This window comes from Crotalus tigris, unplaced genomic scaffold, assembly GCF_016545835.1.
Source record: "Crotalus tigris isolate CLP2741 ecotype Arizona unplaced genomic scaffold, ASM1654583v1 scf7180000019120.420415, whole genome shotgun sequence".
In the NCBI taxonomy this organism is placed as follows: domain Eukaryota; kingdom Metazoa; phylum Chordata; class Lepidosauria; order Squamata; family Viperidae; genus Crotalus; species Crotalus tigris.
In genome coordinates this window covers 52,106-74,630 of record NW_024097386.1, presented here as the reverse complement: position 1 = coordinate 74,630, position 22,525 = coordinate 52,106, and the positions used below count along the sequence as shown (strand labels likewise).

The 22,525-nt window shown below is 38.4% G+C and overlaps 1 protein-coding gene and 1 long non-coding RNA gene across 6 annotated transcripts in view; one reads left to right on the top strand and one right to left on the bottom strand.

Moving 5' to 3' along the window:
* The window catches only part of ILDR2 (immunoglobulin like domain containing receptor 2), a 68,642-nt gene that overhangs the window by 6,507 nt on the left and 39,610 nt on the right, over nucleotides 1–22,525 (bottom strand). For 3 of the 5 annotated variants that reach the window (XM_039359761.1, XM_039359757.1, XM_039359759.1), the window contains exons 4-8: nucleotides 14,532–14,588; nucleotides 11,352–11,498; nucleotides 8,796–8,972; nucleotides 8,503–8,616; nucleotides 351–561 (exon numbers count right to left, since the gene is read on the bottom strand). In XM_039359761.1, coding sequence (XP_039215695.1) covers nucleotides 351–561; nucleotides 8,503–8,616; nucleotides 8,796–8,972; nucleotides 11,352–11,498; nucleotides 14,532–14,588 — 706 coding nt within the window. The remainder of the gene's footprint in view (nucleotides 1–350; nucleotides 562–8,502; nucleotides 8,617–8,795; nucleotides 8,973–11,351; nucleotides 11,499–14,531; nucleotides 14,589–22,525) is intronic. The other 2 variants (XM_039359758.1, XM_039359760.1) reach the window with 1 other exon arrangement.
* LOC120315440 lies at nucleotides 386–17,295 on the top strand. The gene is made up of 3 exons (XR_005558685.1): nucleotides 386–496; nucleotides 15,198–15,418; nucleotides 15,991–17,295. It is a non-coding gene; the product is annotated as an uncharacterized LOC120315440 (long non-coding RNA).

Genomic DNA, 22,525 nt, shown 5'->3' with positions numbered 1-22,525 from the left:
AAATGTATAACCCACCTTTATTTTGTACAACTCAAGATAGTATACATAATGTTCATTCCTTACATCAACAACAGTGTTAGGCTATTGGGCTGAGAGAGTGATTGGCATGAAGTCATCCAGCTAGCTTTTATGCCTAAGGGAGGACCAACAATCACAATCTCCCAGTTTATAATCCAGCATTCTAACCAATACATCAAACTGGCTTTCCTTACATTTATCATATCCAGTGCAGGATATCAGATCTTTTAAATGCCTTATGTTTATATTTGGTATTCATCCATATAAATCAGGAAAGTAAAAATACTGAAAAGCAATAGTCTTCCATTTCCACTTTCCACCATTGAACTCACCTCATTCTGAAGCTTCCTCTGTCTTCCCTGTAATCAGAACGTGTTTGTGGCCTGGATATACCACTTCCACTAACAACCCCTGTCCAGTACTCAGCATCACTACTCTTGTCTCCTGAAGGAGGAAGTGGTTTCCTGCACACCTGACGGTAAGACTGGCGGAAGTTGGCACCCCCATCATGTAAAGAACTGAGCTCTGAGATGGTGTTACTGTCTGGAATGAAAGATAGTAGTTATTGGGAAAGAGAAGATACAATTTTTGAGATGCTCATACCACCCTGAACATTATCTATTTGCACAAACTATTTCATTGTTTACTCGTGGTGTAGAAGAAATTGCAAGCAGTAGTTCTCAACCTTATTTATTTTAAGTCTCACCATTGATTCTGACAACAAAAAAACTACCTGCCAGTTGTGGGGAAAAGCCAACTTTTTCAAAGAATTGTATCATACATATAAACTTATGTTCTGCTATTATGTTTACCACTTTCAGTAATTATGATACATTTTAAGAACAAAAAACTTGCATTAGTACTGTGATCATACCCTATAACTCTAAAAAGAATAGGTGAGATTAATTGGGGTGAAAGTGTTTGACATGGGAAACCTTTGCAAATCAAGAACTATTCCAAATAATGAGACATGGCACAAAACATTCATTTATTTGTTTAATAACAAACCAATGCTTTCATAAGCTGCTTCAAGGCTAGATGCCAGGAGATCCTCTGCCGAAAGGTCAACTCCCTTTGTCTAACCCAGGGGTAGGCAACCCAAAACACTCAAAGAGCCACTTGGACCGGTTTCCCACCAAAAACAAAACACCGGGAGCCGCAAAACCGTTTTGATATCTAAAATGAAGATAACACTGCATATATCCTTTTTTACCTTTATTATAGGTGTGTGTGTGTGTGTGTTTGTGTGTGTATGTGTATATGTGTGTGTGTATGTGTGTGTGTATATGTACATGACCACAAACGCGAAGCCAAAAAATAGCAAGGCAGCCCAAAATCTTAAACCCCTCTGCAACTCAGACTAACCTGAGCACAACCAAACAGAAAACTCCCCCAGCCAATCAGAGCACAGCCAACCCCCCAGCCAATCAGAGCACAGCCAACCCCCCAGCCAATCAGAGCACAGCCAAGCCCCTAACCAATCAGAACACACCTCCACCCAATCAGAACACAGCCAAGCTCCAACCCAATCAGTTCATACCCCCACTGGCAGTTAAAAGGAAGAAACAGCTAAGACCACACATTGCTCCTCGAAGCACGAAGCTGAAAACACCAGCCTGAAGATGACGAATGGGACTTCGTCGAAATGTCGCCAAGACACTTCCAATTTTACGCGGGAGAAAACCCGAATAACCAAAGACCTACATACAAACACCTGCGAAAACCTCAGAATATATATATATATATATATATATATATATATATATATATATATATATATATATATATGTATATGTATACGTATATGTACACATTAAAAATAAAAGTAAAAATATGACTCTTGGGAATATCCATACTATTAAAACAATGATCACCAAGAGAATGCTTTAAGAGAATAAAATTACATACACACAAAGGTAAAAAAAGGATATATGCAGTGTTATCTTCATTTTAGATGTCAAAAGGGTCTCACTCTCTCTGTCTCTCTCTCCCTCCCTCCCTCTCTATCTGCCCTTGGTCTGCCACTCCTCTTCCCCCACTCTCTTTCTTTCTCTCTCTCTTTCTCCTCTCTCTCTCTCTCTCTCTGTCTCTCTCTCTCTTTCTCCTCCCCTCCTATCTGCTGCTCACCTGGCAAGCTTCAAGCTGTTGTCCAACAAGCTCAGGGGTAGGCAACCTCGTCTCTTTTATGACTCATGGACTTCAACTCCCAGAATTCCTGAGTCAGCCTAGCTGGGCTAACTAGCTCTCTCCTGCCCTTCCTGCTTCCTGCTTCCTGCAGAGACGCAGCAAAGGGAGGAGCTCCGCCCAGTAAGCTTTTCAGCTCCTCGGAGAACACTGTGAGTGCACTCTCTTTTACACATACACACACACACACACACACAGAGAGAGAGAGAGAGAGAGAGAGAGAGAGAGAGAGAAGCAGGGAAGCGCAATTGCCTCTCTCTGTCTCTTTCTCTCTCTGCAAAGGCAGAGGAGGCTGGGAGCCACAGGGGAAGGCTCAAAGAGCTGCATGCGGCTCCGGAGTCGCAGGTTGCCGACCTGTGGTCTAACCGCATTCAAATAGAGCAGTGGTTCTCAACCTTTTTATACCGGCGACCCCGGTCATAAGGACGCGCCGCGCATGTGGGGGGCGATGCGCATGCGCGGCGGCGCCCCCATGCACAGCGCGCATGTGCGGTGCTGCCAGCTTAGGGGAAAAAATGGCGGATCGAGTTGTTTGGCGACCCCCGTAAAATGGTCGTTCGACCCCAAATGGGGTCGCGACCCACAGGTTGAGAACCGCTGAAGTAGAGATTGATTATTTTGCCTTCCATCTGGTCTTCCTTTCTGTTGTAAATATACATACAGCACGTAACAAGGGTTCCAGAGTACCACATAATGGGCTCTGTGTGACCAAGGGAAACATAAAATTATAGTCAGCATCAACAATCTCTTGTTTGGGAAATTTACCAGCATTCTGCAGCATAGAATCTCATTCTTGCAAAGAACAGGATACTTGCTGGCTTTTGGTTTGTAGCATGCTGGCTGATTTTCTCTACTCATGAATCCCACTAGGAAGAATGTTCTGCCATTTAATCCTTGCTACCGATGATGCTAGAAAGGCCTGAGACAATTGACTTAGCATCTGAGGCCAGATTGGGAAGGATTCATTTCTTTGGGGCAATGAGGATGTCACTAGTATACTTGTTCCCAAAAGAATCAAATAAAATAGCCCCTTTAGGAATTCCTAGAGAAACAGAGCAATTTAAAGGCAAAGGCCTGCTGCTTGTGTATATGTGTATGCTTTGTTATTCTTGTTGGCATACTGTTTATTATTGTTAAGTACCTACAGTATCTATGGGTGTTAGTGCTGGTATATGCTGCAGGATGGGTGTATAGAAGAATGAGTTTTCAAGCAATGGAAGATGTATCACTGGGAGCACAATGAGTCAAATCAAGAAAAATCACAGGCTAAATGTTTGAAAGCTGTCTTATTTCCAAATCAAGAGTTCCAAGCCAGTTTATCTTCTGTTATTCTGGTGCTGCTTTTAGAAACTAGGTCACTTTGTTACTAAAACATGTTCTATCTGTTAATAGATAGATTGACATACATTATCAAAAATTGGGTGGAGACATTGATAAAATTGACTCTCATCCTCTTTGCTCATTTGGGTATTAATTTCAGACCAACCTAGTTTGGAGGAATGCTGATATTTTCATAAAGATTTCATAATTCTTTAAGGAAATACTCAATGTTTCTGTGTTTTTGGTACTGTATATTAATATTTGTATATTGTGTATTAATATTGCTGGCATATTAATCATCAAGTTATCCAACAACCTCTCTGGCTAAATTGGTTGAAATGGCCTTAAGAGGTGACAGTGAAGAAGCAAGAAACATTAATTTAGACTCGTAACACAGCTGTTTAGCAGAACTATTTCAGGTAGTGAAAAGACTCTTCAACAGAGACCCAGCAATGACAGCTCCTGCAATGTTGGCTTGTTCACTATGGTGAATTTGCTAAGGAAGTGCATCTGTTATAGCTGAATCTGGGGAGATGTGTAGATCACCAACAGTTCATGTTTTAGGGGACCAGTTTCAGTTTCCGAGAACTGAGGACAGCAATATGTTCAACGTATCACCTATAAATTTATTTTTATCCATTTTGCTTATTAAATCTAGCAGACAGGAACTGATGTTATTGATCCAGGGACAGGCGAATGCCTTAGAGCAGGAGTCCCCAACCTGTGGGCTATGGCCAACTACTGGGCCATGGTCTGCTGGCCAGTGGGCCACGGAACAGCCTGACCAGTGTGCGCATGTGTGTGCATGCACTCATCCCCACTCGCACTAATGCCGTTGCCACTCCCACTCCAAAAACCAGGTGCCGCACGGTGAAAATGGGGTGGTGCTAGCACCTGCGTGATGAAAACGGGGCGCTGCTAGTGAGTGTCACACAGGCGCTAGCACCACCCTGTTTGCATTGTGCATGCTCGCGGTCCTGTTTGTGGGCGTGCACATGCACACGTGTAAAATGCTTCACCCTCCCTTTTCCTCTGGTCCGCCAACCGAGAAAGACTGCAGACCTCTGCCTTAAAGTATCTTCTCTAAAAGAAGTGGTAGTTTAATCCTTTCTAAAGACCATACTTCAGACTTGGGAGATACTTGAGAACTATTGCCCTATTATCAGTGCTTTTTTTGAAAAAAAAAAAAAAGTGCCGAAACTCACACATGTCATACAATCTGCCTTGCCTACCTACAAAGTTCCATCCAAAAAAGGTGCCAGAACTCTGTCTGGACATTTTATGACAAAAAAGCCCTGCCTATTATACATATTCTTGCTTGGGCAAAATGCTTGAGAGGATGATAGACAATTTATTTATGAGTTATTGGAGAACATTGATATACTAGACCTGCTCCAGTCTGCTTTGAGGCCTGGTTTGGCACTGAAGTTACTTTGGTTTCTTTACTACATGACAGATTATATGGGAAAGACTGGATGAGTGCAACTTTCTATTCTCTTGCATTATTTTTCAATGGCTCTGTACCCATTCCAGGAAATATTAAGGGGCTGCAGAGTTCCTAGCTCTAAGCTCTGGGTTTTTACAAGGATCTATTTTATCATTCTTGTTTAATATTTATATTAATTCATTGGTGCAGTAATCAGTAGATGTCGGGTTAAATGCCACTTGTATACTGATGATATCTAGCTCTAACTGGTACAGGTTTTTTTGTAGAGTACTTTCACCTGGAATTTGATCAATCAGCAGAAGTTGAATCCGACAAGATGGAAACTCTGTAGATTGATGGTCTAGGAATTGGAAAAATCTTCAATTCTGGGGGAGATTACTACTATTTATTCCCTATGAAGGAGTTGGTACACAGTCTTGGGGTATTAGATTTTCTTCTCTCACTTGAATCCTGGCAGCTGCAGGGACAGTCCATGCCCTGGTAACATATATTTGAATTACCGCAATGAATTTGATGTAGGCCTGTTATTCTGGGTCTGTTCTTGAAGATGATCCAAAAATTGCTGCTAGTATAGAATGCAAAAGTAATTACGGAATTGCTTACTTTACTTAGATTTATTCCTATATTTTGATTTTATGGTTTATAACTGCCACAGGTTTTTTTGAAAAGTTTCTTTGAACAGTGGCTAGACAATGAGATTTTAAAGAAATAAATGTCTATTAAGCCTAATGTTAAGGATTGGTTCATTTTTAAAATATTGCAATAATGACTGCAGATCAGAGCTCAATAGGAAAAAAGCTCAGAAAAAAATCCCACATAGACGACATCTTAAAAAGTGGTGCCTTTGAAGTGAAGTCTGCTTAGAGAACAGCATATAAAACCAATATGACATTTATATTATAACATAAACATTTTCATATGCATTATTTCTAGGCTGTCAGAAATGTGGGATCTCAGTCACACTCTTTCTGGAATGGAAGACAGATCAGCTCTGTAGAATTAACTAAATGTAGCTTTTCATAAAGACTTGATCTTTCCCGCCCATCACCCCCATTGCTTATCCCCCTGCACGCAATGACATTTGGATCCTAGGCATTCCAATCTGGAGGGAACCTTTTTATAGTCTTCTTAGTGGGTGGAAATGGCAGCATGTTCAGTGATGAGTATTGTAGAACACCATGTAATTTGCTAGTTTTTCTCAAAACTGTGTTTAAAGTCATTCCTTCAGTCTGCTTATCAATAGATTGAGGCAGCCTGCATGTCTAAGAGTGCTAGAACGTACTGACTCTTATAAAGTAAGTCTATTGAATGTGGATGCTAAAAATAGATAGCAGCAATTATTATTTTTTACATAAATCCCCCCCCCCCATTCATCAAATCTGAGAGGATTAGATGAGTCAATGGCTTGGGTCACTATTTTGTTTCACTTGAAATGATTGCTATGTACAGATAGAGATGAAATATAATATCCGTGGGTAGCAATTTGTGGATATGCACCTGCTATAATATTCTTTAGAAAAAAAACCACTTCAATGAATTACTCAGTGATTCACAGTGGAACTTATGGAAATGGTAATATAGCTAATCTATCTCCTTCCTAAAGAAAATTGGTTAAGAGTGGATTATATTATATATTACTAGTTTATGACATAAACAATATTTAAAATACTTTTTAAAAGTAAGTCATACATTCATTGACAATAGAGGAAACAGGCAGTTCTAAAGTTCTAACCCTTGATTCTTATTGAAGCAGAAGGACTTATTCCATACAGCACTGCATGCAGGAGCTCGTGCAACTGAATATTTTTGTACTCTATTGAAAAAGTCACATGAAAGCTCCAATCTCCTTCCAACTGCAATATACTGTACAAACTAGATAACAGGCTTGTGTAACTTAATTGATATGATTAACAGATTTATCAAGCCTCCAAAAAACTTCCTCTAAGGATTTTTGAAAATTAGCTTATTTGGGGGGGGGAGTATAGATTGCTAACAACACCTGGAATGAGTGTTACCTAAAGCAGGGCTTTTCAACTGGTGGTACGCATACCACCAGTAGTACTTTAGCACCTGGCAGGGGGTATATGACCCCTAGCCAAGTGTACTGGGGGAGGGAATCAGCTAAAGCAGCGTTGCACAGACCTGGAGATCAGCTGGAGCTGCAGAGCTTGGCAGAAGCCCTAGGATCAGTGCACATGGCGACATGGTAATTGGAGTTTCTGGACACCCAGAAGAGAAAAGGAGGAGGAGGGCAGAGAGAAGAGAAGGGGCAGGTTTTGGCAGGAGAGGGAGAGAAAGAGCGAGAAGAAAAGAGGCTTTTCTTACCAAAGCAGTGAGGAGAGACAGAGTGAGCGGCCTGTTTTCAGGCGAAGGGTGATTGAGCGAGCGGCCTGTTTAGCAAGTGGCGTATTTTCGGGCAAAGGGTGAATGAGCGAGTGGCCTGTTTAGCAATCAGTGTGCTTTCAGGGAAAGGGCACGTGAGTGAGCGGTGTGTTTAGTGAGTGGCGTGTTTTCGGGGGAAGGGCATGTGAGCGAACAGCCTGTTTAGTGAGTGGCATGTTTTCGGGGGAAGGGCGCATGAGTGACCTGTTTGGGGGGGAAGGGCAAGTGAGTGAGCTGGGTAGGAGCCCCAAGATTGGTGTGTGCTTCTGCAGGGCTATGGGGGCTCAGCAGGAGCCCAGGATCGATGCACGCAGCTATAGCTGATCAGTGCTTCTGCTGAGCCCCCCAGAAGCGCCAATCAGCTGGACCCCGGTGCTGATCCTGGCATTTCTGCTGAGCCCTGACAGCCCTGCAGAAGTGCCAATCAACTGTCAGGGCATAGCAGAAATGCCAGGATCAGCACCGGAAGGAAGGAAGGAAGATGGGAATAAGAAGGAGGGAAAGAAGGAAGGAAGGAAGGAAGGAAGGAAGGAAGGAAGGAAGGAAGGAAGGAAGGAAGGAAGGAAGGAAGGAAGGAAGGAAATGGGAATGAGAAGGAGGGAGGGAGGGAGGGAGGGAGGGAAAAAGGAAGGAAACCCCTCCCCCACGGTAACTACAATGCTAATGCGGCCCTCAATGAAATTGAGTTTGACACCCCTAATATAAAAGATTAAGTGAATTTGCTTTCCCGATTGGTTTATCAAAAGGTTGTAGCCATCATAAATATGAATCAGTTGCCAAGCATCCGAATGTAAATCACATGACCCTGGAAATGCTGAATCAGTTATAAGTGTGAAAAATGGTCATAAGTCACTTTTTTCTGTGCCGTTGTAACTTCAAACAGTTGAGGATTACCTGTACTTTATCACTTTTTTTCTTTTTTTTTTTTTTTTTTGGTCATCAAGTTTTTGACACCTTGCTAGATGACTGGTGGTACTCGGATAGTGCCATATCCTAAAAGTGGTACCATGGGTGAAAAGGTTGAAAAGCCCTGACCTAAAGGGTACAATAAGGTGATGAGCAATGAGGAGGTCTGTGTTAAAATTCCATAATATTTTAAATAGAAGCAAGGATGGCATTAATTTGAAATAGTTGATAAAACTGTTTCTCACATCTCTCTCGCATCCTTCTGGCTGGGTCAAACTGAGCCAATTCTTTCTCAACGTAGTACAGCACCTTCATGGAATCTCTGTCTTTGTCAGTTTGTATTCGGTAACCCTTGTGCACTGCATAGAGAAGTAAATGATTAGTATATGTAGTCTTTCTAGGAAACAAATATCTAATATTCCATTAGGAGGTCATTGTCCTATGATATATAAATGTCCTAAATTTTTAAGTGTTTAGAAATATGTTTTATTAAATAATAATAGAGAGATGAATAATAATAGAGAGATGAAGAGATTACCACTTTGTGCTCCTGCACCAGATTCACTAGGTGCCAAGGGAGGTAAATGTGACTTCTCCACAAGGACAGCATGAGATGGGACTCCACTACCCAAAACTGTAGGGATACAGTATGGACCTGGGATTGATGTGACTGCTGGAGGATATCCAGCCTTTGCAGCTTTTCCTGCTTCATACACTGAAAAAAAGAGTAACAGGTAATACTTCAAATATATCAAACAGTAACTGTCCTTCCCTGGTCCAGCTACTTAATCAATCTTGGTTGAATGCGAAGAAGGAAAAGATCTGATCATTATTTGAATGGGAGACCATCAGGAAATCTTAGGACGAAGTGGAAATAGAAAACCTAAAAATCATCAGCTGAGCACAATCCAGAAGATTTGCCAGACTTGTATTTCCTCAATCCTGGAAACTTAGAGTGGGGAGGATATAGGGAGATAAGGGTTGTAATGGAAATTAAAATGTGAACTCATTTTAAAGAAGCAATCTCATTAGAAGATATCCCAGAACACAGTTTACATATTACTCCCCCAGCCAAATCTGGTTTTTGAACTGGTTATTTGTACATCATTGAACACAATGATTCCTCTCTTAATCACATAGTAGTTTACCTTTACATTTAGTACCATTGACAGCTTCAAGTTAGTATAAAAGACAACTTGTTGGACAGATATGGTAACAAACTAATACAAACAAAAATGTGCACAAACAAATCATATGAACGTTCTTTCTCATCATATAGTTATTTTGATTCAGAAAGATGGGTGCCATTTATACATTCAATCAATGACAATTTAGAACAGTGGTTCTCAATCTTTTTAATGCCACGACCCCCAACCGGTCGTAAGTTGAGGACTAAACAACTGGTTGTAAGTCGAGGACTAAACCGATCGTAAGTCGAGGACTATCCAACCAGTCGTAAGTCGAGGACTTTCCCTGCCCGGGAGCGCCGCGCATGCGTGGTGCTGTCCCCTGCGCCAGCCGAGGTGTAGCTGGCAAGCGGCAGAGACGGAGCAGGCCAACCACCGGCTGGGCCACCAGCTGGCCCAACCCAAGGGAGGTAAGGCACCCGCCGGGCCCCACGTGCACCAGCAACCCTCCCTGCACCCACTGGCCTCCCACCTCCCACCCCTGGCCCTCTTTTACTTACATTTTTAGTACTTGCTCAGCAGGGAGGGGTGGAAACTTCCAGACAGCTCGCTTTCGCTACAGACAACTTGCAGCACTGTTTGCAGAATGGGACTTTTGGTGGGCTTAGCAGGGCAGAGACAGCCTGGCCAATTCCTATTGGCTTTTGAAAGCCAATAGAATTAGATTCTATTCAAGAGTCTATTCTATTGGCTTTCAAAAGCCAATAGAATAAAAGGGAGTAGCACAGCTAAGGAAAAGGGGGAAAAATGGCGGACTGCGTTGTTTGGCGACCCCGTGAAATGGTCGTTCGACCCCAAATGGGGTCCCGACCCACAGGTTGAGAACCACTGATTTAGAAGCATACCTATCTTCTCCAGTACAATAATCAGTCCATTTTTAAGTAACTGAATTTGCAGATGAATTTAAGTCTCATCTAACCCACCACTTTTGATTGAAGCTGCTGAAATGTTATGAAAAACATTTAAATCATCAAAAATTAAACAGCTGCTTAAAAAAAATAACACTTTTAAAAGTTAATATTGCAAAATCACACCCAATAGTGGCTTTGTGCTAGCTGTAAATATATCTGCTAATTGAAACCGGAGAAACTTGCAAATTGTCTGTGCCATTCTCCATATTAATTCCAAAGATCTCAACACTTTAAGATGAGTTCTTGAGAAAGCTTGTAGAATTGCAGATAAGAAGACTGACAAAATCTGGGTGTGCTAGCAGAAAAAAATCTCACAATTAGGTACATTGTCCTACACTAGCAGTACAAATAAATTGTAAACTGCCAAAAGACTTTGATAGTCACAAGTTAAATAAAAAACAAAACAGTAACTTGGTTATACAAACAGACATGTTTTAAAAATGTTCTTAAAGCAGAGGTCCCCAATCCCTGGGCTGTAGACCAGTACCAGTCCATGGCTGTTAGGAACCAGGCCCTGCAAGCAGCAGGCAAACAAGAGATGCCTCATCTACACATGTGTGGGATTTAGGTTATGCGCAAAACCATTGTCCTTCTCCCCCCCCCCCGGTCCATGGAAAAATTGTCTTCCACAGAAAGGTTGGGAGTCCTGTTCTAAAGCAATGTTTTCCAAGTTCAGTAACTTGGAAAAGTAGTCCAACTTTATTCAACATGCAGTAGTTAAAACAAAATTAGTTAAATATGGTTTCACCTAGACTGGGAATATCTTGTTGCTATCCCATGGATAACAACATCTATATAAATTTAGCACTCTGAAAGGCCAGATAATTTAAGTTTCATCTTTTTATACTGATTTTTGTACTATATGTACCCTAACTATAGCTTTCAAGCCCATATAGCACATAAATTTTCTTTATATAAAGAAATATGCCAGACAGACAATGTATCTTGATGAAAGATTTGTTTACACTTTGATCCACATTGTAAACAGTCACTCACATGCTCGTGGACAGCAGCAAGTATCTGGGCAGCAAGGGCAACGAATGTAACAGCAGCAGTTATGAGGACAGCATTGGCACCAGCAAATCCCAACTAGGAGAAAGAAAAGGAAAGCCCCCAGGATCACCAAGCCCACAAACATCCATTCTGTAAACAAAAAGAAGATAAATGAATGAAAAGTTGGAGATGTCAAACAATAACTGACTAATAATCAATAAAATACAAATAAATGAATATATATGCTAAAACAAGTGCTAATCTTTATAGCATAATTTAAATCAGTTGAAATTAAAACTAGACCCATCAATCTCGGTCCTAGAGTTATTTAAGACAGAAGAAATAGTATTTCCTGAGAGGGTCTATAAGGAGTAAAACACTGTATAATATAATCAAGGAGAATGGCAATATAATGACACACATGTGTCTGAAATGAAAACCTCAAAGTCCCCTTTTTGCTAATTTCAAACGGGTATTTATTCTGCTAGTCAAAACCTGAACTTGTTAGCTAAATGAACAGCCAAAATTAAAATTGGACATGCAGGGTGGTGAGGATTTCCATCTAGAGTATTACTGAAGTTAAGGTATGGGATTATTTTGACATACATCAAGCAATGAAATAATAAAATAATTAATAATAAATGTCATAATAAAAACAGTGTAACTATAATATACAATAATTCAAACTTCATAAAGTTGCCATATCATAAAAGCTCATAATAAAATATATCTTACAGCAATAATCAATTTATGCTGTTTGGGTGCTCTCTGATACCACCTTGGTGGTATCTTTGCAGATGTTTCATTACCAAACTAGGTAATATTTCGCCACACTAGGTAAGATCATCACTTACTAGATAACATGAAATGACTGCAAGAAAACTACCAAGTTCAGAGAGCACCAAGGACCCCACCAGAGCTATAAATATTCACTTCTATCAATAATCAATCTTGAAAATAGCCATTCCCATGCCAGCTATTTCCTTATTGTTTGGCACCTCAACAAATGAAATATATCTTTCTGGTCTTTCTAAATGTCAATAGAAAAGAAGCTATACTTAATTTGAACAACAAGCTAAAATGATGACCACTTTGTGTAACTAAAATTATGACTTTATTGGATTTATGAAGAAGGCTATACTGTTGAAAGAGAACTTTAGATTTTTTACATTTGATCTTATCCAAAAGACCAGGAAACAATTTAGCAAATTCTTTATTAATTTATGTTTAAACTACAATATATACATCCAATTGTTGTAACTGGAATCAACATCTAAGAACAATGCAACTAATTACTGTGGACTAGGTATAGAAGGCTAGTAATGGAATCAAAATTCCCTAATGTGGTGCTGTCCATAAATGTTGGTATTCAAATCCAATGAACCCAGGCAGCCATCATTCTGGTGGGGAATGAAAACCAATACATCTCAAAAAAACATATTGGTGAAGTCTGCTCTGAATATGGCATGACATAAAGAATGGCCAGTCTTTATATTGCCAGGATCTTTTTTTGGAGTAGGAGAGCCAAAGCAGGGAATATAATGATGTAAAGAAAGTAGACCCATGCAATATACTCATAAAAATAATTTCTGGGTTTTTTTTATGTTTTAAATGGGAACATTGTCCCAAAGGTGCTTTTTTCACAAGGCAACTGGACTTCCTTGGTTTTTTTTTGAAGACGTTTTGCTTCTCATCCAAGAAGCTTCTTCAGCTCTGACTGGTTGATGGGGAATGGCAGGATTTATACTACTTGCAGACAGCTGGTCATTTTAAAGAGTTGTTGAAGCCCCTGTGTAATCAGGATCACCTGAGTAGTGCAAAAAGGTGTGGAGCCTTCTTGGAACCGTTGAACCAGACACAAACTGAGCAATGTGGTATATGGAGTACAATGCAGTGAGCCATGTGCAGATCTGTACATTGGGGAAACAAAACAACCACTTCATGAGTGCATGGCCACAACATAGGAGAACAAACCCATTAGGACAAGATTCAGCAGTGCATCTGCATTTAAAAGACAAAGACAACTCTTTTGAAGACAGCAATGTCCACATTTTAGACATAGAGGACCGCTGGTTTGAAAGAGGGGTCAAAGAGGCCATCTATGTCAAAATTGAACAGCCTTCTCTCAATAGAGGAGAGATATGACATCATCTATCTCCAGTCTACAACACAGTCCTTCAACAGTTCCAAGAAGGCTCCAAACCGATTTGTACTACTCAGGTGACCTTGATGACACAAATAAACCTCCAGGGGCTTCAATGAGTCTCTAAAACAGTGGTTCTCAATCTTTCTAATGCCGCAACCCCATAATACAGTTCCCCATGTTGTGGTGACCTCCAACCACTTATACATCACCGGGTGCCAGGGGCGTGGCCAAAGAAAAGGGGAAAAAATGGCGGACAGCCTTGTTTGGCGACCCCTGTGAAATGGTCGTTTGACCCCAAATGGGGTCCCGACCCACAGGTTGAGAACCACTGCTCTAAAAAATGCAAATGACCCGCTATCTGCAAGAAGTATAAATCCTGCTATTCTCCAACCATCCAGTCAGAGCTGAAGAAGCTTCTTGGATGAGAAGTGAAACATCTTCAAAGAAAAACAAGGAAGTCCAGTTGCCTCATGGAAAAAGCACCTTTGGGACAACCATGACCTGGATGACTGAAAATCTCCATAGACCAATGGGAACATTGTTTTAAGAATACAGTAAATTTGACCTCTAAATAATGTAAGCTTTCTTACTGAAACAATAATAGTAAGCTATAAAATCAGGCTTGGAGTTGACATTCATACATCCCTAGTATTTCAAATTCACTCAGCCCTGATTTTAATATTTGTCTGAATTATATCAATTATACTAATAATTTCAAGAAGAAAGTTTGTATACTTCAAATAGTGTTTAGAATATAAACATACTTCCCATGAAGTATCCTAATTCACTTACACAATCCTAGCCCCTGAGCTATTCGGAGGGAAGGCAAGATATACATCTAATGAATAAATCAATTAAAACACTTTTTACATCACATCTTGACCTGTTAAAAAATCTTACCACTCCCTCCCCCACCCTCCATAAATTGCAAAAGCTTACTGAAGAGGTAATGAACTCAGGCTACAAGTAAAAGCAGAATTCATGAACAAGGTGCAGTAGAAAATAGAAGAACAGAAAAGTGTTAGATGGCAGAGTACCTGACATAATATCCACAGCAAAACTGGGCAAGAGACCAGCAAGCATCCCTGTCCTGCCTAGAAAAGATCAGGAGGAATGGAAAGAAGGAAGTTAGTGCAGGAAAATCACTCCCCATTCTTTGCCTTAACATTAAGCTCATTTATCTGCATCGTATACTGTATAAAGCCTATACATGCTCTTTTAGAATATTGATCATCTGTGCTTTGTTTCTCATCAGTACAGTGTGATGAAATGCTTACTGTTTTACATATTTTAACATGTTCATTATAAGATATATTCCATATATAATGCTGCAATATGCTAGCTGATACCATAAGACTTTGACAGATCATCTTTTGTGTTCTCTTGACCATTACCTATTGATATGTTACCTAAAGGACTTAAACAATTTTCAAAAGCTTCACCCACAATACTGTCCATATTAGGCCGAACTTAATACTGTATGAATGTTGTCTTTCTGTTCTGCATTTTATATTTGGTCCACATGGATTACTTCATGTTTTGATTTTTATTAACTTTCACTGGCAAAATTTTAGACACAACAATGCTTTATCTTAACTAAGCAGGACAACTACATTTAGAATGATTCAAGTTGCCATAAGCGCAAGAATGCAGGTGAGTATACAGTAATTGCTCTTTTACCACATCAAGATTTTCCTTTGTAGGATCTTTCCCCAAGATGGTTGCTGAACAGTAAGAGGATTTTTCTCTCCTGCTAATAATCTGCTGATTTCCTGCCAAAGCTGATTCTTTGTCAGGGTTGTTCCCTGGATTTCAATGGAAGCACTTAGGAATGACCCAAGATGACTTTTGGACGACCATGGATCCACCTGGGAAGAGGAATCTTGATGATTACAGTTCCCAATAGGAGAGGCCGGAAAATCAGGTGATCCATCTTTTCTTCTTGGCTTATCATTTTTTTTAAACAAGGCTGAGTTTTAATCACTTGAAGTTTCTATTTTACTTTGCTTTTTATCTCTAAAAGTTAATTGACTAGTTGAATGCTGACTTATTTTAATCCCGTTAGACTTTATCTGTTTTCTCTGCCTCTTTTTTGGGATCTACTTTGCTGTTTTGAATAACTATTGCTTCTCTGTAAGAAAGTTATGGCACATTCTTTGATAGTGAAAATGTCTTGATTTGATTTATATTTATATTGAACTTTCACTCAGGGATTTTGCATTTTATTAATTTTCAAAAAGCTTAGAGCTTATTTTTTAAAATTTTCTTTTAATTTTGGATTGAAATATCCAAAAAAATATGCTCCCTGTTTCTCTATACATTTTTCACTGTGAGGAATATCACTTCAGCATTCTTTCTTCCCTGTCCTTGAAGAGCTTTCTTATTTCAGGTTGCTTAAGCTATAAGAGAACAAATAATGTATCAGTTTACAGACAAGCCACTGTGGTTGGCATTTGTGAAAAGCCTGCTTTTTAACATATAAACTTTTTTTAAAAGGTTTGACAAAATAATAATGGCTACAAAGAATGCCCAGATACAAGTAACTGCAATTAAACTAGATTTACAAAAGGAACTTGGTTTGAAATTGGCAAATTCGGTGGAGAAGGCTGAAAGAAATATGGATTTTACAAACTTAGAACTGACGGAATGGTTAAGTGATAAACTGATCTCCCTTAAGAAGACTGAGGGAGATTGGGGAATGGATTTATTATATTCAAATGGAAAACAATTTCATCTGGACTCTTTTGGAAGATAGATTGATTTTGGAGAATGGATTTATTACATTTCATCAACTGATAAGAGATGTTATTAAGAAGTAAACAAGGATATTTGATTCAGGACAAATCAGAGTTAATTGCTGGGATGCTTTGGGATAGATAGGTTGAATACAAAAATATTGTTAACAGAGGTTTTTATATTTTAATCTTGTCTTCTTTTTTGTTATTCTACCTGTTAATTATTTTGTTATTAATATAATAGGTAGATGACAGGTTAATAATTTTCAAATAGACTTAGAAGTTTAAAAATTTTGGGCCTGTTTGGCAGGGGGTAGAAAACTAATATTATTAAAATATAATTATTAGTATTCAACTAGGGAACAATAATATATGTATACGTGTTTGTGTCCTTTTTTTAAAGCACTTTTTAATGTCTTGTTTGGTTTCTTTCTTTGGTTCATTTCTGTAAAAAAACCTTTTGAGAGGAATTTTGTTTTTGTTTTCAATAAAAATTCAATATAAAAAAGATTTTCCTTTATAAATGGACTAAGGTTTTATTTATGTATCAATTGAGGTTAATTCTTGAGGGCTCAGTGCAAAGGTTATAGCTACTTTAACCTCTGAGGACATAAACTACATAAAGTTTCTGCATTATGTACAGGACTAGGAACCCTGGTGGCACAGTGGTTAAAGCCCAGTATTACAGGCAAACACTGTCCATAGTCTGGAGCTTAATCCTGATGGGGCTCAGGGTTGACTCAGCCTTCCTTACTTCCAAGGTCAGTAAAATGAGAACCCAGACTGTTGGAGGCAATATGCAAATAATGCTTACATAGTAAACTGCCCAGAAAGTACTATAAAGTGCTATGGGGTGGTGTATAAGCTTAAATGCTATTGCTTTTGCTGTTATACATATTACTTGTATGCATGTAATATATCCAGGCACTATCATAACCATTTTAAATGGCTATGCTTTCTGCATCTATTATTACAGCTTGGATTCTAAGCTACTCGTTTTGTTTTTTACATTTAGGACACTCATTACTCAGCTAACATTTGCATGATTTGGAATTGAATTTCTATCTATGTTTTTGTTCTTTGGAACTGCATATTTCAGCTTTCATGTGTTGTTATAAGAAGCATAATAAAACAGAACACTGCTTCAAAACATGGGACAAGCTTCATTTTAAAGAAACAAACTTCGGAGTTTCATATGTGTGATGAATATGAAAGTTATTACATGAGCAGAATTTATTATTACCACTCAGATTCTATATTGAATGTTGCATTCAATGTATGTGTATATCATTGATTTTCTTAAAGATGTATTCAATTCCTTCATATAAGGTTTAGGAACCAATTCCAAACAGATTTGAGATCTTTCAGACCAATCTGAGAATTTTCAACAACCATTTAAAGAAGAATCAGCACAAAATATTACAATTAAAGCAGTAGGGATAGAGGTAAATATGCTTCAGAGTCTGTAATTTTCATAGCCTGTTTCCACTCTTAACACATAATGAACAAGTATGGGAGGCTTATTTTATGCATACATCCATGAGGCATACATTTGTTTCTATAGCATTGCACTTGTAGAAGAAAACTTTACATTCCACTGGTAACGACCAGGAAAGAATATCTAAAAATAGATAGCATACGGTAAATAAAACCAGCTCAAACAATCTGACTTGAAATGCTTTAGAACCTTTTCTTCACCATGGACCCTCTTTAAATGCCTTTTGTGGCCACGGACCATGGCCATGGACTTCCAAGACTTAACTCAAGATTTAAATCATAATATTTCTTCAACCCTTTGCGGACCCCCTATGATGACATCCTGGACCCCCAGGGGTCCATGAACCACAGGTTGAGAGCCACTGCTGTAGAAAACCGAAGTTCTTTATTGTGATATTCAAAGAAAAATTGAGATTATTGGAAGATGCACAGACAAGTGTGCATGGTATGCACAAAAGGCAAAGTGTCTGCCAAAAATCCCTAACTTTTGGAAGTTTCCAATTATGGACTCTGAGCAGACACCAAACCCTTATTATTTGTGAATTACAAAAACTCATTAAAGAATCAATGGTTATCAACTGGATTAATTTTGATTTTTAAAACTATTATAATTAGTTTCAAAACACCTTCATGAAGAACCTGTCTGTGTTATTTAATTATAATTGTTAATTATAATTGTACTGATGTTATCTAGTTTGGTAATGAAACATCTGCAAGAAAACCACAAAGCTCAGAAAGCACCAAGGAGCCCACAATTATAATTGTCCACTGCCAAAGCAAAAATATGCACTACATTCATACCTACTTTTCTAACTAAGTTTTTGTGATCTGTTGTAGTTCATTAATGCTTTTTATAGTGTTCTGTATTATAACCATTAATCATGAGTAACTCTTTGGAGTTGTAATACAGAGGTGTCAAACTGCCGGCCCATGGGCCGGACACGTTATGTGGAAGCCGCGTCCACCCCATTGCCTGCAATGGCAAAACAGTCCCGATACATTGCACAATGTCACGTGATGTCACGGGTTTGACATGTCTGTTGTAATAGAATGATAAACATGATCTTTTGCATAGGATTTTCATTTTTCTTTTAAAAATAAAAAAATATATTTATCATCACGCAAATGGAGCTTATTTAGAATACTGCATTTATTTCACAAGTATATATGATTGTATGCCAACAAGGTTTTTTTCCCAATCAAACTAATCAGTCGCTCAGCATTTTTCCAAATCTCAGATATTCAAACCTCTTAATAGATTGTTAAATCTGAGATACGTAAAATGCACAAAATATTATTTTTTAAGTTCAAGTTTTAAACCTTGTTTGGGGGGGGGTGCTATAAATATCTGTGGATAGAATGTTACCAACCTAAATAAAACACAGTGAGAAAAATTGCTAGAGAAACAATAAAGACATAAGCCAGTACTTAAGCCCTCCATGGCTTAACCAAGCATAAACATTCTTACTATTATTTCCCCTGCATTTTGCATATTTTAAGAGGTAAACATGTATTTGAGAAATGAGAGGAAAGCGATTGTAACTCACTCTTACATGACGGGCAACCTGAGTCAAAATTCTGACTTATATACAGCAGCTACTGCATTAATTACTTAATTAGTGTGTTACCAACATCCATGGCTTTGGGGCTTTTTGAGACAATAAACTTAAGTCACTTCTCTTTTTTGGGATTGAAGAGAGAGAAAGGAATCCATGCTCCAATTTCAAACACTTTCTTTTTCTTAAGAGTTGTTGTAAAAGATAGGAAATGTTTGTCTCACTATGGAATATTACTTTCTTACCCACTGTGCTATATTTTTTGTTAATTTAACTGCAACTTTCAAATGTTATTTTCCTTTCTAGTAGCTGTATTTTCCCCATTAAGTAAGACAGCAGCTGGAGAGGATGTAGAAATTTTGACAGGAAATATGACAGGAATAGCAGGGCAGGGAAGGTCTTGGAAAGAAATACAGTTTCATTTAGTTTGCCAAGATTAACTATTTTTTATATGTATCTCAAGTTTAAAAACAATAAATGTACTAAGAATGGCTTCTTAAGATCTAATCTTGGTTACGTTTAAACTTCTGGTTTGCAGCTGCAATAGCAGCAAAGCCCAGCAGAAAAGGAAGTGCAATAAAATTGATGCAAAATATCTCAAGATTTAGAAATTATTACCTTGAATACTCCTAAACAGTGATCAGTATAAAACAAAATAATATTATCTATTCATGTTTGGCAAGGAACGGTTGCTAGAATTGGGTATGTCTGGTTTAACGAAGAGAAGGACAAGGGGGAACATGATAGCAGTATTCCAATATCTCAGGGGCTGCCATAAAGAAGAGGGAATTAAGCTATTTTCCAAAGCACCTGAAGGCAGGACAAGAAGCAACGGGTGGAAACTAATCAAGGAGAGAAGCAACCTAGAACTAAGGAGAAACTTCCTTACAGTGAGAACAATTAATCAGTGGACAGCCTGCCTCCAGAAGCAGTAAATGCTCCAACACTGGAAGTTTTTAAGAAGAGACTGGACAGCCATTTGTCCGAAATGGTGTAGGGTTTCCTGCCTGAGGAGGGGGTTGGACTAGATGACCTCCAAGGTCCCTTCCAACTTTACTACTATTACTATTACTAAGTCTTAGCAAACAACCATATTAGTCAGGACTGCCAGGAATGATCCTGGATGCTCCACTCCCAAGAGAGATTAATAGCTGGCTTCCAAAAATACAATGTTCTTCAGACACTGTACACACCTTCTCAAAAATTATTTTCTTTTCTGGTTTCACAGATTTCTTCTCCCTCCCTTTCTGTTCACCAGTGTTCCGAGAAATAAAATCTGAAATGGAATTCACTAAAGCTCTCTTTTTATTAACCACTTCAGCAAAACACTGGGTAGAAAAGCAACGCCTAAATCTGAAACAGCTAGTAGATTTGAATGTGTCAGCACTCCCAATATCCAACCTGCTTTAAACCTAAGTAATTCTGCCACAATCATTTTTTTTTCCTATGCACTGAATTAATTCAGTGATAACCTTTCTCCCTACCGGTGTGTAATTCTCCCGATTCTTATTTTTAACGGCTGTTAAGTAGGCTGCTGAAAAACTCCACAGCTGACCCAGCCATTCTTTTTAATACCGGTGGTTTCCACAGCAACCGAAGGGGGAGATAACACACAGGCTTGTCATGAATGCTTGCTAATTGAAGGCCAACTTTCTTCCTACAGGGATGAGCAACACGTGAACCAAAAATATATAGAAAGGACAAAAAAAACAACACATTGATTGTGGTAGGAAATGTTCTGAAGCTGCTGGAAATACCATATGAAAAAATGGAAGCTTTGATCAGTTAAAAATGATATATTCAAAAAATAAAACAGCTGTGACTACATGATATTTCCATAGGTTTACTTCTTAAAGAGGAGAGAATGCAAAATTAAGGAAAAGATCAGCAAATGTAGAATTGCTAGAATTTTCAGAGCAGAACTCTAACGTTCTTAAAAATGAGGCCTTCTGGATATAATTGACTACAATTTATACAAATTGGGAATTATGGCAACATGTATATATAGGTTCTAGAATTATCACCCCAAATTAGCTTGCATTCAAGCATCAAATTAAAATCAAATACATCATGCTCATGACATCAGTTTGGAATGACTGTTTAAAAGCATTTCATTCAAGTCTGAGTGTAGCAATTACCAAGACCAGTAGTTCTCAATCTGTGGTCCACCGACCCCTTGGGGCCACAATATCATCACAAAGGCTTGAAGAAATGTTATGATTTAAATCTTGAGTTAAGACTTGATGGTCCATGTCCATGGCCTACAATGTATTTAAAAAGAGTATGTGGTGAAGAAAATGTTGAGAACCACTGACCAAGACTATTCCTATCATTCAGTTGCTCTTTTATACTTATCAATGTATGTTGAACTAGCAGTCACATGAAGATGTAAATATCTTTTTAAGGGGTTATGTATGTTATTCAGTATTGGTTCCTCACACATGATTATCAGGAAATACTTTTTAAAACTCAGAAGGACATTTCAGTTTCTATTTGATATGCTAAAGAATATTAAATCAACAGATTCAAAGAAAAACAAAAGTTCAAAGAAAAACAAAGAAAGATGGGAGGAGTATATGTTGAGCTGCGAAGGAAGAATCTATAAAAGTTCTATCAAACAATGCCAGGAAATCTGGAGAATGACACAGTGGCCAGCTGATTGGAAGAGGTCATTCTACACACCAATAACAAAGAAAAACGTAATAGCAAAGTATCATACAAAATCCTTAATTACATATGTTATATGAAGTATTATAAAATAACACTTAAGATCATCCAACATCCAAAGCTGATCTACATGGAATCATTGAAAAAGACAAAGAATGCCAAAACTGAATCAATATGTGTTTCATTGGTTAAACAAAAGCGTCACTTGTGTCTAGTTAAAATGGAGAACTCAAAACATCTCAGATTTTCACAACATGTTAAAGTCCCCATACAAAATGTATACACAGGTCAGGTCAGAAAGCCAATGAAACATGGTGAATCAGATTAAGTCTAGGTTGGAAAGGAAGTGAGAGAAGGCTATATATATTCTTCCTTATTTATTCAACCTTATACTAAATATACATTGAGGTAAGCCATATTGGAAGATCATGGTTTTAAATTTGGAAGAGAACTATCAATAATCCTTGCTGTGCTGATCAAACAAATGGATATTCTAGTGATAAAAATAAAACTAAGATTAAATATAAAGAATAAAAATATGACAACAACCCCATAAAGAATAAAAATATGACAACA